A 19,081-nucleotide genomic window follows, 5' to 3' on the forward strand; every position below is an offset into this window, starting at 1 on the left:
CCCAAGAGCTAATGTTTCATGTCAACAATGCAGACTCCAGAGTTAATAGAATTCTGTAGAACATCCACAACAGGGGACCTTAAACTCTGTGGGACATTCATTTGTTAGAAGGACAATTACTTTTTCCAAGATGTATTCATCAGTCAGTTAAACTTGAGTCTCTCAGCTCAGTTAAGTGAGTCTCTATTAACTCATGTTCAGCGTTGCTCTACAAGAGCAGTACTAACAAAGCAGCTCTTTCACAAAATTACACTTAGAGCTAGCAGCTAACAGCTTCTCCAACAGTATGCTAGCAAAACAGTGTTGGCTAACAGGCTATTACACTGAAAAACAGCCATTCTGTGTATTCTGACGTTTGACAGGACACCTCCACCTGCAAAGGTCAATTATTCTTAAATTCATAAAGGTTTATATTTGTAAAACGTTCCTAGAGCCCAGAAAAGTGATTTTGTGTGTGACATAGAACCTTAACTGTTATTTTTTTCCTGTGTGTTCACCAACTAGTCTCTGTCTCCTGTTTGGTGCTGGGCATTTAGTGGGTTTTTAGAGTGTGTTTGCTGAAAGCAGTTGCCTCCCATGGCCGGAAACAGTGTTATGAGAGCAGTGAGAGTGGACAGTAGAGCTGTAAAGTCACAGGCCTGACATTTGAAACTCACCATAAAGCTCCATAAAGCTGAGGGAAGCGGCATATTCAGGTGATGATTCTCTGTAGGTTCATCACTAGGAGCGACTTTCACATTTGTCAAATTTACCTCATCTACACCTGTTGATAATTATGGGTGATTGCAATTGGATAATGCTTTACCACATTAAAGTACAGATGTAAAGGCACCCAAGATGCAATTAGTAAGGATTGTGATCTGACAAAACCACCTCCAGAGGGGGTCAGGGACGGATTTTTGACAACACTGAACACAAGTGTAAATGCGATTGCGTCGTCAGTCCATATTCAACAACTACGTGGGTGGAAATACGTAATCATGTGCTACTGTTACAAACCGGCGACGTGGTAGCTGTGGGCAGCTAGCAGACGGACCAACTGTGTGCTTTCAGTTTGGTCCAACAAAAAAATACAAGTGAAACTTGGCAATTTGTATTGCAACCAAGCTTCCTCTTCCTCTTCCTCTTCCTCTTCTTCTTCTTCTTCTGGACTGAGCGATCAGATCTCACTGTGGACTCAGGAGAGACATATTAATACCAGGGTTAAATTATTCAGGTTAAAATCATATCTAGATACATTCTGGATATGATGGGCTTTTTAATCCCAGATGTAAATGGAGTAATTGTTGTCACATTTTCATCTGATACATTATTATTATAGAAACACTGACGATTGCTACGTTGCTAAAAGATTTGAACTTCTAATAGAAAGTACTGCAGGAGATACCAAATGTATTAATAGAATATGAACAGCAAACCCCTTCACTTTTCCAGAGAGATAATGAAAGAGAGATTGGAGCTACAGAAGTGCGGGGAACAAACAGGAGGAGGTGTCAGGACTTTGGCTCCGTAGTAACTGTTGTAACTTTAAACAAACACATCTGCAACAATTTGGCAAATACACTTTCTTTGGCAAGAATTACACGAGAAGATTGATACCACTCTCGTATCTGCGCTTTAATTATGGAGCCTAAACCACGGGGGGATTCGCATAACATCAACATTTCAAATTGAACCCATGGCTTGTTTTGGTAGTCTTACCCAAGGACAAACAATAAACCCATATAATTCTCACCACTATCAAAAACCAATTTATTTAATCAACAAGACCAATTTATTTTACAAAGATACAATGTAGTAAGGCAAATATACTCTACCCAGGGGCTTTAGATGACGTGCGTGTATTCATGTGTATGTGATGGTGCACCACTGTGTTCGTGTGTGCTGTTTATGTGTACAACTGTATGTGTGGAGCGATCCATTAGACAGAGAGAGGAAGTGTAAGAGGAAATAACCTGCGATGATTTTTAGGATGGGGGGGGGGGCATCCGGGGCCGGCAGGGTGTGATGGAGGAGGAGGAGGAGGAAGTAGGTGTTGGGGAGAGGTGTCAGGATCAGGAAGAGAGGATGAGCATCATCTCAGCAACAGCACCCCAGTGAGGTGTCAATCACACACTGGCAGCAAGCGGCCCTTCATTCCACAGCCGTGCACTATTGATTTATCCTTCCCTGCTCCCTCTTTATCCCTCGCCATCTCTGCCTCGCACTCCCCCACCCCTCTACCCGTTCATACTGTGTTCACTCTCACTCTTGTTGTCGCTTGCTGTATTATTCTCGCCGTGTGACTGGGAAAACCACAACTCTTTGCACGAGTACACACACACACACACATACACACACAGACAAGTCAAACTCACACACTCTCTTGTTGTATCTGCTCAGCCCTCTAGTCTTCTGCTGTCATAATTTTACCATAAACCTGGTGCACCATGACACAAAAATTGACATTTGTATCTTGGTTGATTGACATGCAACATCAAATGTTGCCCTACACACACACACACACACACATACACACACGCACGCACACACACACACGGAAACATAGAAGCACGCACAGTATGCCAGACTAATGAGGAGAGGCAAAGGAAGAGTTAGTGGGAGGAAGAGGTACAGGGAGAAAAGGCTAAACATCCTGAATTTGTTTCCCTGCAGCACAAGGCCTCAAATGCACTGATAGCAGACACGCCACGGATGAGGAGCTGGGTGGATGGGGGTATGGGAGCACTGAACCTTAAATGCATCAAATTGATTCCCTCCATCCCCCAGCGGAGTTAGCATTCACAACTTAAAAAGCCAACAAACAAAAAGATATAAGGATCAGAAATGGGTCACACATTGCTGCTTTGTCAGTACTTGTTTGGTTTATTTTGGAAAGATGTATGAAGGTTTACTCTTGCCTTGACTAAATCTCGTTAAATTTCATATTAAAATGCTTTGAACTTTTCTTTGAAGGTGCTCTTAGGGAACAAGTTAGACACCGTGCGTTTCATCATTTGAGGTAAATCTTGAAATTATATGAAGAAAAAAAAATGTGAGAATTATGCCCTCTACTTATTCATTAGATATGAGAGAGATAAAATCCATCTCCTAGCTGTTAATCGTGTTAAAACTCTTCTCTGTGGGTTCTCTGACCTCCTTTCATGGTTTCTCTCTGCGCGTGCAGTGTGATGGGCTGCTGTGCGAACATGACTCGCAGGCATGTCCGTGATATCCGATGGCGGGGGGTAAATCGGCGTGCTATATCAACGTCCCTGCGCACCAAGTCCCCCTACCAGCCTTAACTCCTGATTAATTAGATAAATGCATATGCAGGGTGGGTTTTCAAGCCTGCAGCGCTGAGTTCATGCAGTTGCTACAACAACATGACAGTTGACAGGCCGACTGCAGCGGGTGTGTGTGTGTGTTTGTGTGTATGTGATGGTGCACTACTATGTTCGTGTGTGCTGTTTATGCATACAACTGTATGTGTGGAGCGTCTTAAAATCCTGTTTCTCTACAGGTGAGAGAATTAGGTGATATAACTGGGTGTTCGTGTTTTAGTCACTTCATCCACTTTCTTATGACAAGCATCAACAGGACACAATAACTCAATCAAGTATTATCTAGTATAAAAACATTTCTGATTTAAAGAAATACACCATCATTTTTAGAGGTTTGCTTTTGATTGCTCCTGCAATGTAATATTTTGGCCACTTTGGGGACGCACAACAAGCTGTAACACAGGGGGACACTAAGAAGTGGTGAACCTGGCTGGGAATTGTTCAATGCCCAGCTGTGACTTTTGAAGTTAAAAGTGTTGGATAACAATATTTTCTTGCCCTAATTTTCTGAGAGAGAGAGAGAGAGAGAGAGAGAGAGAGAGAGAGAGAGAGAGAGAGAGAGAGAGAGAGAGAGACACACGCCTAGCTTTGGTAATTAGCAAAGACTGGAATACTTTTATAGATTCATTGGAGTAAAACTGTATTTCAACTGTCATTAGATGCTTGAATATATAGTTAAACCTCTGTTTGTGTATGTAACGCCAACTTTTGGCTTTTATATCTACCTTCACTTTTAGCAGAGAGCAAAGAAGTGGGGTGAAAGGGCATGCATGCAAATCTGTTTGATTGCTTGATATAGTTCATTCTCCCCATAGAGAATCTTGCATTCTTATACTACTGGATTTTATACCACAGAATGTCTATTTTTGATAATCCAGAGTTTAGCCTGTGGTTATTATTAAACCAGACATTTCCAGACAAACCTCTTGTAACACACCCTGCACACTAAACACTGGTACAGCACAAGCGTGCCCTATCACCTATCCAATTATTAGCTTGCTCCTCTTATTTGTCGCATGCTGTGAGGAGAACCCAGCTGTGCGTGTGTGTGCTTGTATATCTGTGTGTATGTGTGTGTCAGTTTGTGCGTGTGTGTGCTGGGATGTAAAGGGTGGTTTGCTTTCCATGTGCTGCAGTAAACGGGTCATTGCGTCTCCTGGGAGAGCTGGACTAGAGTCGGCTGCTCACTGACCTGAGGCTGCACGTCTGCACAGGACTGCTGCTAGTGCAGTGACCTCAGATTGTGGCTTGGCTAGATGAGAGGGGAAACGAAGGCATGAATATGGCAGAGTTTGTCCTGAACTTTGGTCACACTGGGCTGCATCACGTCCAGGTCCTGGATTTAGAATTCCTTAGCCTGTAGTGGCTTCCAGTATGTGTCCTTCAGGCACTGTGCTATGGCAGACTAGTTTATCAGCTGTGTGGTATTTCACTCATATGAATTTCTATTATTATTATTATTACGCTTAAACATAACTAATTCATGCATTACATAAAGGGCAGCGCGGTAGCGTGCTGCTGACCCAAATGTCACTCGTGATTACAGACTAATTTCTGAGCTCCTTGTGCTATTTAAGGCTTTAAAGAAGATACAACACACTGTTTCCTCTTCTTAAAGCTATACTAAGCAATATCCTGTTACTGAACTTGAATTAAATGAATCCCAGTACTGTGAAAGGTAGTTTTGATCCTACTGAGAATCAAACGTTGTCTCCTTTGGCTGCGCAGTGACAACAGGTCATCAGCAGCACCTTAAGTCTTCCATTACTATCTCTTTCCTAAGTTCAGGGTCAGTGCCACGCTGTCATGGCTTACGGGGACACTTGAATAGAACTGAGCAGCTGTCAGTGTTATTAGTAACACCTGTGCTTTTCACACTATGACAAGTTAAAATGTCAGCTGTGAAAGAGGACTATTGTACAATAGCTGCCAAGCCTGAAAAGGTGGTCAGAGAAGGTAAAGGGCTCTAAGTGAATCACGCATCAGAGCAGAGTTTTCCATAAGCGCCCGGCCTGATGTCCAGATGGCCGGACATTAAAACATTTCCAGTCTACTACTCTCCAACTGTTTCATGTCATGTCACCGTCACTTTTTATAACCTTATAACCTCATAACTGTAACCTTTAACCGGATGAAGGATTTTAGTCTTGGACGTCTGGCTCTTAAGTTCCTCTCGCAGCCCCTCCCTAATGTTCTGTGTCCGCCCAAGAGCATCAGAGAAACAGATTTTTATCCTGAAACGGCTTGATTCAAGGTTTTTACCGGGTTTAATGACCTGGTCCGTTTGCTTTGGAGAAGAAGGGACCTTTGTAGATAATTTGGCTCCTGGTAAAAACCTCCTGAACAATGAAGGAATTCTAACCTAAAAATAAAATGGCAATGAGTTGTTTAACAATTTAGACAACAACTCCCATGATCCCACGCTAATTCATGACATCATCGTACTCCGTCATTTGTTATTGTTTTGATTGAGAGATCCGTAGCGGTAAAAAAGTGAACTTTACTTTGTAAATGCAGCAGTTTGTTATCATCCACTTTAAAGAAAAAAGAAAAATAAGAACACAATCTCAAAAAATTATAGACATCTTTAGCTCAAGTTGTTGGGCAGCAGTGGTAGCAGCCCCCCCCCCCCAGGTCCCCAGCTGGACATTGCATGCACTGGTGGAAATCCCTGTTAGAGCCCTGGATAATTTCTCAGAAGTTGGTGGAACAAACAACAAGAAGGGAGGGAGTTAGCCTGAGACCAAAACCATTTTTTGTACCAGGCTGTAAACATGTTTATTTCTGCTGTAAAGTCGGACATTTTAACATGGGAGTCTAAGGGGATTGACTCACTTTTTGGAGCCAGCCTCCAGGGGCCACTCGAAGAAGTGCATCACTTTACATCATCCATCGTGAGTGTGACGATGTTGCTAAATTTGTGGATTACTCTTTTCAGGCATCAGTATACTCTTGTAGTTCTTGTCAGGTGGCTTAACAGTGTCTGAGATGCCCTTTCCCCACACCTTTCTCTCCAACATGAGGGGGCTGAATCTGACAGTTTCAACATTCACGGCCAGTTCATGCAGTGATGCAACTTCCCTCTCAAACTGTTTCTGTCACTTTTTGTGAATATACTGTAAACAAGTGCAACACTATGAATGCCTTGTAGGAGAACCTGAAAGTGTGTACTGTTATCTCCATATTTATTTTTTATTTATTTATTTTTTATCAATTATCATATCTCACCTCTTTTTGATGATCTGAGTTTGAAAGTGTCCATTCGGAACAGCTATAAACACTTTTACCTCTGGACGTGAACGGACAACACATGACACTAGTTCTTGTCAAGCCTAACCTGTCCCTTAGATTTATATTCAGTGAGTGCTGGAAAATGAATACATAAGTACGATGCCCATGTTGTTGCTTCTTCTTCTTCTTCTTATTCCTCTTGCTTCTTGTTACCTGCTGCTGAGCTGTAAAAACGAATCAGTTCGATTTACATACAATATTTGCAGGAGAGCTTCTTGCAATGTTTCTTTATTGCTCCACTAGGTTTTCAACAACACACAGTGGCTTTCCAGTAATTACAACATGTTCACAACCTTTCACAACCTTTGTCTTTCAGTGCACTATATCATGACACCTGTTTCATGTGTTAATAATTTGCAAAAGTATTAGCTGCAAGCTGGTGGTATACTGTTGCTATAAGGTTGCTTTGAAGCAATTTAAGTTAGCATTCAGTTGAACTCTGAAAATAACATCAATAAATTCATTGCTGTTTTGTCAGAGGCCTCTTTCATGTGGGTCTGGCTCTTTTGATGGCTGCCACTTAATTCAACTCTTTCAGTTTGACCCTTTGTAGTGAGAACAGGTGGCTTTGCTTCTGAGCATTCTTTGTTGCACAAAAACTTCATTTTATCGAAGGAGCAGCTTCGCACAGCATCAGACCTCCTTCATCATTATTGTTGATGCATGGAAATGGACTGAACAGACATAATACTCCGCACACAGAATTTGAATAGGTTGAAGAAGGTAGAAAGAAAGAAGAAATTGCTTTATCAATACTGGGTTTGTAAAAATTCAACACATGGCAAGAAGCAACTTCATCTTTGAGGTTAATAATGAAACTTGTGGGTTGGGGTAGAATTTTTGAAGGAGGCGTACAGAGTAAAAACACACCAAATTAAAACGACATAGTGAGATAGCACATCAACACAAAATTCAATTATCACATTTCTCTCATTTAGAGAAGCACATAACACTAAATGCTTAGGGGTTTGGCAAGAATACATTTTCATGCAGTGACACATTAGCATTTTGAGTTATGTGCTTATATTAATGAGTGAAATGTGATAATTGTACAAATACTCTTTTCCATGATATTTTAGACGTGCTGCGCAATTTTTTTTTTTTTTTTGAGCAGTTTGAGTAAATGTTCAAAAACTGTAATTTTTCTCCCTAATTGTTGTTAATGGTTTTTTTTTATGTGTTTAAACTGAAGAAACTACACCTGGCACCTTATATAAGTAAGAATTCCATCTTCTTGCTTCAATGAAAACCAGTTTGTTTCATTCAGGAAGGTGGTGTTGGCAGTGATGGAGTTCTCATATTGCAGAGACAAAACCCACCTACAGCTCTTCATTCCTCCCTGCACCAACCTGCTCCATCCCAGAGACATTCAGACAGAAACCTCATTTGAAACACTTTGTCATAACCGACATAAACATATTACCTGTTTAGCTAATGAGTGGCTACACTGATGATCCAGCTCTTCTGTGGTGACATGTTTGGTTCTGCAACAGTAGCTCATCACTTGAGCAGCAGCAAACCGTGAAGTGGTCCAGCTGAACACGGCACCAACTATTCAGCTGCATGCCAATATTAGAAAGTGTGACAGTGGAGTTGTCCCATGAAGTGATTTTCTCTGCAATAACAATAAACTTTAAATGCAAATGATGTTGACCCTCCTAGTTCTGGTAACTAGAAGTAGGATTTAGTGAGGATCATGTGACCATTTATTAAGCACTTAATAGAGTTTTACTTATAACTCTTAAACAATGAAACGTCGGAAATATTTTATTATATCGATTCTCTTTTCCTCATGGCAATATTAAGTCCAGTCTTTACCAAATTTACTACATAATAGATTTTGACCCCAAAAAAGTCAATTCATTTGTTTTTAGCTCTATAAATGCTAAGATAAAATTATAAATTGCCATAATTCCTGAATGCACAGTGCAATTAAAAGTAAATCTATATGACTCACACACATCCATTCAAGGAGCTATTTGTAAGTTTTGCTATTTCTACATAGCCAACATTAACAAGACTGGTAAGTAAACAGCTGTTAATGCGAAGAGCATCATTGCATTTGCAAGACAAGTGGTTACAATACGCCCTCAAAGCAGTGCCATTCAGGCAGACTGTACAGTGACTTGTTGGTATTAGATTGTGACAAAACGGCTGCAAAAGAGTTGCTTTCCACCGCTGGAGATTGCTGTTGGTGGGTAAAGGAGTAGTTAGTTTGATGCTGAGCTCAGCACACAGCGGTTTTTTTTTCTAGACTAGCAAGTAAACAGTTGTTTATGATAATGCTGCCTATGTAGCAATAGCAAAACTTACAGTTAGCTCCTTTAAGAGTGATGCTACAAAACTGGATCGCAGTTTGTCTGTTGACAGTGCTATAGTATCAGTATCATGAATACATTTCCATATTTCAGTTGTCATGGGGTCTGACTTGTTGTAAATACAACAATATACAACTGAGCTGTGAATACAACATGGACATGTTATCTCCTAATGGTGTTTTTTTATCAATTGATGCATGTTTAGTTCATAAGATTTAAAAGCAACTGTCAACTAATCGATCCAGCTAATAGTTGCAGCCCCAAAATTGATATAATAAAAATTGTCATTGGTGAAAATGTAAATTGTTGTGTTCACCGGCATACAATGAATTTTTTACAGTGCTGTTACAGAGTAACTACGAGAGTGATGAGCGTGAACCAAGATAGTGAGTTCGTAGAGCTGATTGTGAACTGCAGAGTTGGAGGACAATTCAATTCATTTTTCACTATGATTGCAGCACAGCTTTTAATAAACAACTTTAGAATTAACAAAAAGAGGCGTGTATGGTCTTAGCAGAGTTGTGCTCTACAGTTATGTTCTCTACAGTAGATTCCTTCATTCAGTGTTTGAGGGTTTGTAAAGGAAAAGTCAGTGGCTGTCCCTGTGGGAAGCCTGTTGTGAACAAGTGGAAAATGACAGATTCCAATCTGGTGTTCACCGGCCTCTAATGTCTCTGTCCGGTCATCCAGAAGAAACCAACATGCAGCAGGTCCTGCTGTACAGTGACAGGGACAGGGACAGGGACAGGGACAGGGACAGAGAGGGTTGACAGGGGAGGGAGGAAGGAACTGGAGGGAGTTCAGTACTCTGTCTGGTTTCCTGTCTGGTTCAGTGCATCTCACATGTGAATGCACACCTGACACATTTTCCATTGGTCTCTTACTCCCCTGGTTTTCTCTTCCTTTGTGTAAATACAGTAAGCCCGCCTTATTTAACATACGAGTGAAAATCTGTATTTTTGCTATCTTAGCTGCTCTCCTACATTATTTCTACCTCCCTTCACCTGTCCTCGCCTGCCTCTCACCATAGGAAGCGTTTGAAGTTTTGGCAGAGAGCTATGAATTCAACGAGATCGAGGGTCCGTGTCTGGCGTTCAGGAGAGCCGGATCTGTCCTGAAGAGTCTGACCTTTGAGGTGCGGAGTCTGGGGGACACCCAGGATCTGCCCTGCCTGGGGGAACATACTAAGGAACTCATAGAGGTAAGGCCGAGAGTCCACTCAGAGTCCAGCTGACAGCCAATTCATCTGTGTTAGTTTGTCAGTTTGGGCGGCCGTGCTAAATCCACAGGACAGCAAACATTTTTAGTCTTCTGGGTTTGATTTTCTGACAACATACAGAAGCTTGTGACTGTAAAGTTTTCAGACGCTGCCTCTCAAATTTCCAAGTGTTCAAATCAGTCCCTGCTTGCAAACAATACATGATGTAATGTCTATTTGTGATGGATCACATCTATCACCATATGACTTTCAGGTCTCTTAAACATGATTTTCAAACTGTTGTGAAATGATCTAAAATCAGTGTCTGCCTTGGAGGTAGGAAGTCGGTCTAAAGACTTTGGAAAATGCATTGGAGAACGGCCAGCAGCACTGCTAAATATAGGAGATGTGATTGATGAACTGAAACAGTCAAAATTAATGCTGCAGTAAACCATGACCTTTATGGACTTTTATTACTGATTTATATGAAGTGCACCAACACTGAGAGAACTGACTAACTCCACTATAAAACAGTAACCCTGGCCACTTTCTAATTTAAGCTATACACACATTTGATATTGCTGCAAAGAACAACTTAACCGCCTCATGGTAACACGCTTGATTAGATAGTTAGGTCGTTAGCTTCTGAACATTTGAATTGTATAACGTACGTGAAAGCTAATACGTTTTTGCTAGCTGGTTGCAAGAGTAACAGAAACACAGCACATGAAGAGTGTAGCTATCTGCCACCAATAAACTATAAAAGCCTATGAAGTTATAATTATTTTGCAATCTCTTTTTGCAGAATGGTGTTGCTGTCAAATTGTATTTCAGTTCTGTGAAACTACTGTAAATATTATTAATATACATATTAACATTCAGCAATATGTCGAGGGGTGATTTAGTGCTGCATTATATAAATGACCAATATCTGACTCTTGTAAATTCGGGGTTATGATCTAAGTCAAAGATAAATGAATAGCTGCCAGAGTAACAGCAGATGTACTTCCACTTAAAGTGAAACTGTCAAAGAGAGAGAGGAAGGCATTTTAAAAAGCAGCAGCTGTATTTTGTCTCGGACAGTTGCTCCCTGCTCTTGTTTTAGAGATGCATGGAACAAAGGAAAAGGTGTGATGCACATGCACATACATCGCAAACATTTGACCCTTTTCTTTAAGTTTATAAGGAAAGATGCGATGAACAACTACTATTCAAATAAGAGCAAGCCCATGAAGATAAAAGTCAAAAGGTCACCATCCTGCTGGAAAACAGCACACATGAAGGGCCCGCTTACTGATACTCAAATAGTTCTGAACAAATGCAGCGTTTAGCCTTGTTTGAGTAACGTGCTAAAAACTACAGTGCCTGGCAGGAAATTACTGACCTTATTTAAAAATGAAAATAACTTTTTGTGACTATAAGAAAAACACAGAATAACACCGGTATTATTCTTTAAATAATACGCATTCAGTGGACGTCAGAGCTATAAGGAGGCAATTAGTGTGACACTGGAGTGGTACATAGATAGAGTGCTGCAGGGATGACGTATTTTTGAAGGCCTACTCGGAAGTTAGCATCACCCTGGCTCCTTGACAAAAAGCCAATGGGTTTTTACGTTAGCTTTTGGATTACTGCAGAAAATAAACTGTGTCAAACAAAAGTTTATGAACACGTACATGTTTCGTTCAGCAGGATAATCACAATCAAAAATGAACCACTTTTATGATGTATGAAGCCTATACCATTGCCAGAGGTAAAAAGCTAATGTTAGGCTATAAACAAACTCCACCACAGTCACATGACTTAACGTCACCACCACTAAACTTCCAACTTGTAGTTTGATTTAGCTCTGACCTTTTCTATAAAAGCCTTCCTTCTTACAGAGTTAGTGATAGTTTGCAAAAGTGGGAGTATAAACACAACGAGGCTGTAAAGGTGGACTGGTGAGTAGATCGGTTTTTGTTTTCAGCTTGATGATGTTTAATGTCCCCGACAACCTCTGTAGTCTCATTTAACCACTTGTTAGCAACTGGCCTTTTTAAGAGATGTAAGAACTTAAAGAAATCACAACTGGGGTAATTTACTGATGCATTTTATGTCGTAGAATAAAACATGGACGTGTCTTGAGCTTGTGTGAACCACAAAAACCCATTCAAAAAAAGGGAGACAACCGTAAGCGCTAAGATGCTAACCGGTTTTCCAACTGAAGTGATGGCTGTTGGGAACATATTCACCATATACTTGTTGACAATAAGAAAAACATACAATAACACCATCGTTCATCAATGTAGAGTACCAGTCAAAAGTTTGGACACACCTACCCATTCATAGGTGTTTCTTTCGCACAATATTGTGATGATCTTAAGCAGCTTCCTGAGGCAGTTGCCTGGAATGCTTTTCAATTAACAGATGTGTCTCGTCAAAAGTTAATTGGTGGAATTTCCTGCCTTCTTAATTTGCTTGAGACCATCAGTTGTGTTGTGTCTTTGAAATGTTGGTACACAGTAAACAGCCCTATTGGACAACTGTACTAATCCATATGATGTCAAGAACTGCTCAAATAAGAACAGAGAAACCACGTCCATCGTGACTTTAAGACATGAAGGTCAGTCAGTCGGGAAATTGCAAGAAGTTTGAATGTATCTTCAAGTGCAGTTGCAAAAAACATCAAAACTTTATATACTGAGTTCAGGTTTTTTGACACATTTTTGCTCTGATAGAGAGACCAGCTTGAGTCTACAGGGGATATTTCAAAACAAAGGTTTTTGCTGGAGAATTCCTTTAAATTTGTCTCTGATTGTTTCTGTGCACTGTCAAGAAGAATGTACCTGAATCTTTTTTCTTCTAACATTAACAATCCGAACAAATATGCTTCGTGGACACTGAAGTAGAACATATTGCAGAACACATTTGCTGTGAGGTATTGAGGGTTAAAAAAAAAATTCAATCTTTCAGCAAGATATCAAGAATGGTTTTGAAATCCCGAGTCCTAGAGAGACGCGCTAAGAAAACTTGCCACACAGATGCTCACACATGAGCGCACACACTGACAGGCATCACACAAATTTACCTTCTCTTTTAAGGGGGAAAAAAAAAGGGAAAAAAAAGTCTTATTGGATCACTTGGCAATCATCCCATCACCTACAGTCGTGCTCGGGGCAGAAATCATGGCAGGTTGTCAGAGGAAGTGTCGAAAAATGTTTGCTCGGAGAGAACGCCGAATCCCTGTAGGTGAGCTCTGCAGTCCAACTCACTGACACATTAAACCTAACGTACACACTATGAGCAACTTTCAAAATCTGTCAAATCTCTCAGCACTGATGCATTAAACAAAATAACATAATTGTACCACAGAGGCCAAATTAGACTGCCTGCGACTGACCTCTCCCTCTTGTTCTTCTTACATGACTCAGACGTGCGCCCAGCGGTGGAAGTTTTTTTTTTTTTTTCCACTAGGTTGTCTCTGAACAGATCTCGGCTCAAAACAAGAAAATGACATGACACGAAAAACAAAGTGAAACCAAACAGAGTAAAAACAAAACACTTGATGTGCCTTTGAACATCGGAGTGACACTCTGTCAGCAGCGACTGAACCGCTCGCCGCTGACTGAACATCCAAAGTGGAGAAAAGATATAAACCTACTGACATGAAAGTCTGGGAGCACTGAGGCAGGGTTGGGGATGAATAGTCAGTATGTGTTTTCTGTGCGTGTGTGTGTGTGTGAGAGAGAGAGAGAGAGAGAGGCGTTGTGCATGTGACGGAGTGTGTCTTCCCCGGAGCAGGGAGTGTGTTGAAGCATTATCCTTGTGTTTGAGGTTGGACTTAGCTTGAGGGTTGAAAAGCAGAGGTGGACGGGTGGATGCATCATTGAGCAGTGAAGGCTGCTTTAAACTGCACTGTACTCACATTGTGGATCGGGTTCACTGGTTCATTGAAGCTGGATGTCATCCCGTCACGCACGGGCTTAAAATGCATAAGCTTGCTGCTTGTAAACCGCACAACACGCAGGGCTCATTTCCAACACTAACAACTTTTACAATTTTCCCCGCGGAAGATGGTCGATATTAACCGGATAACTGCTGTCTGATTTTACGCCTTCACATAATGAAGACAGTTAAAATGTGACCAGCAAATTACTGGTGCTCTGCTGAGAACAGGCAGACAATTAAACGCAGAGCAAAGTTGTTTCAGAGGAAACAATAGAAGCTGGGGAAAATATTACCTTGGGCTTTTTATGAATGCCATAAAATCGGTGTTAATCCCAGGTTTCACAACAACAAAGTCATTATTTCCTGAAAAGAAATGAAATGAGGACACCTGATTTAAGTGGAAACTGTTTGCAAATGTGCAGCAATTTGGGGCCATTTGTTAATAGCTGATGGAACATAAACCGAGAGGAAAACATGCCGATACTGACACCAGTGGTGTTTTCCTTTTAATAATGCCATCTACTTTTATGTTTTGCAGGAGATCCTTCGACATGGCCGCTCGTTTGAAGTTGAGAAAATACTCTCTGATGAAAGGTATCAAACACTAAAGGTCAGTAGAAGGAAAAACAACTCCAATCGTTCATGTGCTTTCTCCATTCTGCTGCCTCCAAAAATGTCTGTGAAAACGATTTTGCATCCGCTATCTCTTAAGGACATGGCGCTCTTCAAAACTTTGAATGCTAACCTCTTCTGAGAAGAGCCTGTCATTTCAGAGCATGTCTGCTTGATTACGTCCTTACCTCGTTTCCTGCCAGCTGTTCACGAGTGTGTTTGGGGTTGGACCTAAGACGGCTGAGAAGTGGTACCGCAGAGGGCTGCGCTCATTCAGCGACGTTCTCACAGAGCCCAGCATTCAACTAAACCGGATGCAACAAACTGGTACATCAACATCTCATCGTCTCCACTCTGCCATTCAAATTACCGTACTGAAAAATACAACTCGAGTTTTGCTTCCAAGAAAGACTCAAAGGCCTAATCGTTATATTTCTCCAGAGGAGGCCTGCATATCATTTGAGGCTTTTTTTTTTTTTTTTTTTTTTTTTTTTGTCCCTCTTTTGTCCCACAGGAGGTTTTCTTATGTGAGGCTCTAGCTGTAATGTGTTTTCTCTAAAGCGAGAGGAGATGTGACCAGCAGGGAGTTTACAGTGAAAACACAATGCAAAAGGCAGCAGGAGTATTTTTAATAAAAATCAATGAATAGTGACTGTGAGGGGGAATGCTTGCTGTGGAACAAGCGCTCATCAATCAGCTGGTCAGAGAGGGCTGTGAAATCAAAGAGCATGTGAGGCTGTTGACTTACAGTGGAAAAGTTATGATTTGTTTGACATGTTATCGGTGCGTGTGGAGGAAAGTTTGGTTCATTTTTTTGGCCATTCATTACTTTTCTATTGCTATTTAGGTTAGTTACTGCTAAAACACGTTTGCTTAGATTGTCCAGCCTCTCGAGCTGTATTGCTCATTTAAAGAGAAACAGAAACAAACTATTAGATTGTTAAAAACTCATATCTAAAATTTGTTTTAAATCTTTTGCTGTTTTTGATCCTTAGGTGAAGTAAATATAACAATTATCCACAGGGTAGCGTCAGATTAAAGGCCTTTGGTAACCTTATATCAGAAGGGTTAAGTGATGCACATGGCAGTATTGCATAGTTTATGTGAGGATGGTCATCATGTTGAGTCACACAGATTTTGTGATGTTTTCTACAGTTGGATGAGAAAAAGTGTAAGAAAGGAGCCGGAGGACGTAAGAAACACAGCACCAATTTTCTTTTCTTTATTTCGGCTCGGGGGATGTCAGTGTCAGTCGTTCTGTCAGTCGAGCACTTTGGTCCAGGCTGAAATATCTCAGCAACTATTGGATGGATTGTGATGACATTTGGTACAGACATTTATGGTCCCCTAGAAGATGAAGCTTATTGACTTTGATGATGCCCTGACTTTTCCTGTAGCACCACCAGAAGGTCAAAGTTTTTCCTCCATCCTGGTAAACAACTCAACATCGTGGTCGGGCGTTCGTGCTCCCCGGAAGATGCATTCTGCTGACTTTGGTGAACTCTAGTGCCACCATGAGGTTGACATTTATTTTCAGTGCAATGTCTCCACAAATAATGAATGTTTTGCTGCCTACATTACAGCACATGTCCCCCCTCATGATGAGTTGTAATGAATTTTGACTTTGAATCTAACACCATCATTAAGTCAGAGTTTAACTGTGTCCAATAATTTGGTTTATGACCAAATATCAGAAAAACTAATGAGATTCCCAGCAGTCTCAGCTGTGCTTTGTACTCTCTCTAATTAGCAAATGTTAGCATTTAGCTCAAAGCGCTGCTGTGCTGTGCAGTACAGCCTCACAGAGCTGCTCTCATGGCTGTTGAGTCTTGATCTTGTTTCCTAACATTTAATCATATTATTATGATACTGGCCGTCGTTTCCGCAGGGTTAAAACATCATCTGTGTTTTCATCAGTGTTTATCACTGTTACCCATGTTGTCCATGTTCCGTGTTGCACATATGGTAATTAGCACAAAGTGAAGCTGAAGCTGAGGATGAATAATAAAAATAATAATGATAATACATTTTATTTATAGTCAAGGCACTCAACGACATCTTACAGCACACAGTAGAAGAAATAAAATAGAAAGTACAAGGCATGAAATACAAAATAAATTAGAATAAATATTAATTAATAATAAATACAATTGTATTTGATGCTAGTGATGGAATAAAATAGAATAGGCAAGTTTGATTAGATGTGTTTTAAAGTGGGATTTAGATAGGAAGAGAATCAGTATTACAGATGTGTTATAGAAGTGAATTCCAGAGGCAAGGGGCAACACGGTTAAAGTCTCTAAATCCCACGGTTATTGTCATGTCATTAAATAATGTTGTTCATTTTGAAGATATTTGACAAGATTATTAGATCAAGATCACAACTTACTACTACGCCGTGGTGATGGCACTAGAAACCTAGAAAACCATCTTCCGGAGAGCATGACCATGTCCGGGCAAAAGTAATAGTAATCCATGGGTCTTGAGATATTTCAGCCTGGAGCAAAGTGTCATTGCCATCCCTAGAGCCATGCCACTAGCCTGGCTTAAAAACAATCAAATATGGAATTGGTTCAGGAAGGAAACTGAAGCAAGTGCAGAACAAGAAGTTTTAGTTTAGAGCATATTTTTCTCTGGGGTGATGCAATGCTCAAATCTGAAAGGAACAGCTGAGTGAACAAAAATACAGCGACTCAAGAGCAGCCAGACATGCAGATAACATCGGCTTGAGTTGCTGCCAGAGATAGAAATCCCACAGAGCGTTTAACATACATGGTTAAATGTCTCAAAGGGGAAACACTGATATGCAGCTTTTCATTTGTCTGCATCATTTCTCTGCTGCTCAGAATGTTACTGGATGCTCACGCCGTACTGTGGCGCCGCATGAGGCGGTAATTCAAACATGATATTACACTGCTTACTGGGTCCCATTCAGTGGAAGCTCCATCTGATAATGTATTATACTGACAGACATCTTCATCAAACTGGTCACAATCCATCACTGGGAACACTGCGGTCTGCGCTCCGTGCAGAGAAATAATGCCAGTTTTTGACGTGGAAAATGTGTTTGAACCCTGATCTCGCCACCGTGTTCTGTAAATCTTGAAATGGCAGAAACATGAATTATCTTATTCATTTTACTGCAGCACAGACAGAAACATCATTACATTTCATCTTTATTAATTGATGTTGTAGCTCCGTCTGTTGTAAGGGTAAAAAAAAAGGGAATTGATGCTTTTTATGTAGCGAAGAAAAGAAGAAGCGAAAATACAAAGTGAGATCCATGAAATCAACAAGATACCTATCAATCCATCAGTCATAATTTAGCTCAGTCTCAGTGTAATCCTCTTGTGACTGCAGGAGCCAGCACATCACATTTTACCTTACTTTTAATTCACCCTGACTCCCCACTTCCCCAGAGCAAATGGCTGTGATTGATGGCTGACTGCCAGACTAATAACCACGTGGTCTTTTCCCTGCAGGTTTTCTGCATTATGAAGACATCTCCAGGGCTGTCAGTAAAGCAGAGGCCCGGGCCCTGGGGAACATTATTGACGAAGCTGTCCATGCGATCACACTGGACGCCGTAATAGCTCTGACAGGTGGCTTTCGCAGGTACAGGACTTGTCTCCTCTTTTCAGTGTTGATATGAAGCTTGAAACAGAACACTTCCTTCTCCACTATTGTTAAACTGATTCTGGTTACGCACAGGGAAATGCAAAGATGTTAGAAATGTCTCAGGAAGTCTTCTTCTTGAATCCCATGTGGCTATCACTTAATACTAACTACTGTCACAGCTCAGTGTGTGTGTGTGTGTGTGTGTGTCTGTGTGTGTGTGTGTGTGTGTGTGTGTTGGTAGATGCCTTAGAGCTGTTGGTGCCTAAATGCATCCTGTTGTTAATAATTAGTGGATAAAATTGATTTATTTGACATTTAACTCTGCTGATTATCACACTCTCTTTGTTCTCGAACATAAAAGATAGAAACTTGAGTGCACAGCGCAGGTCATACACGTTTTTTGCATTTACATTAAGACGCTGAAATGCATTACATTGTCAATCTCAGAGTGAATGGTGAGTGCTCTTGTTAAGCTACCCACTGTGCACTACTATTTGTTCACAGCTGGTTCCTCGCTTTTGTCGCCTTTGCGCTGCTCCTTTTTTTTTTTCTTTGTGTGCGCTGTTTTGTGCCTGAGTAAGTGTGGAGAACTCTGCTCTGTGGTGTTGTAAAAGTCCAGCCATAACCAGTGGCGTGTGCAGTAAATAATTCAAAAGCAGTCTGCCAGTAAGGACAGGCGCTTGCCTCTTAGCAGGGGTGGCAGAGCTGCCACGGCTTAGCTGATGATCTTTAATAGCGGCTGGGCTTCGAGCTTTACATGTTGCCAGGGAGATATCTCTTTTTTCCCCCCA

General features: G+C 41.0%; 1 protein-coding gene across 1 annotated transcript in view; it reads left to right on the forward strand.

Annotated features, from left to right (window-relative positions):
• Positions 1-19,081, forward strand: part of dntt (deoxynucleotidyltransferase, terminal) — a 125,078-nt gene that overhangs the window by 10,501 nt on the left and 95,496 nt on the right. The window contains exons 4-7 of the mRNA XM_087179185.1: positions 9,963-10,133; positions 14,599-14,670; positions 14,876-14,999; positions 18,155-18,287. Of these exons, the coding sequence (XP_087035311.1) occupies positions 9,963-10,133; positions 14,599-14,670; positions 14,876-14,999; positions 18,155-18,287 (500 nt within the window). The remainder of the gene's footprint in view (positions 1-9,962; positions 10,134-14,598; positions 14,671-14,875; positions 15,000-18,154; positions 18,288-19,081) is intronic.

This window comes from Seriola lalandi, unplaced genomic scaffold (genome assembly GCF_002814215.2).
Source record: "Seriola lalandi dorsalis isolate HSWRI2012SDOR001 ecotype SW California unplaced genomic scaffold, Sedor1 jcf7180002054795, whole genome shotgun sequence".
Classification (NCBI taxonomy): domain Eukaryota; kingdom Metazoa; phylum Chordata; class Actinopteri; order Carangiformes; family Carangidae; genus Seriola; species Seriola lalandi.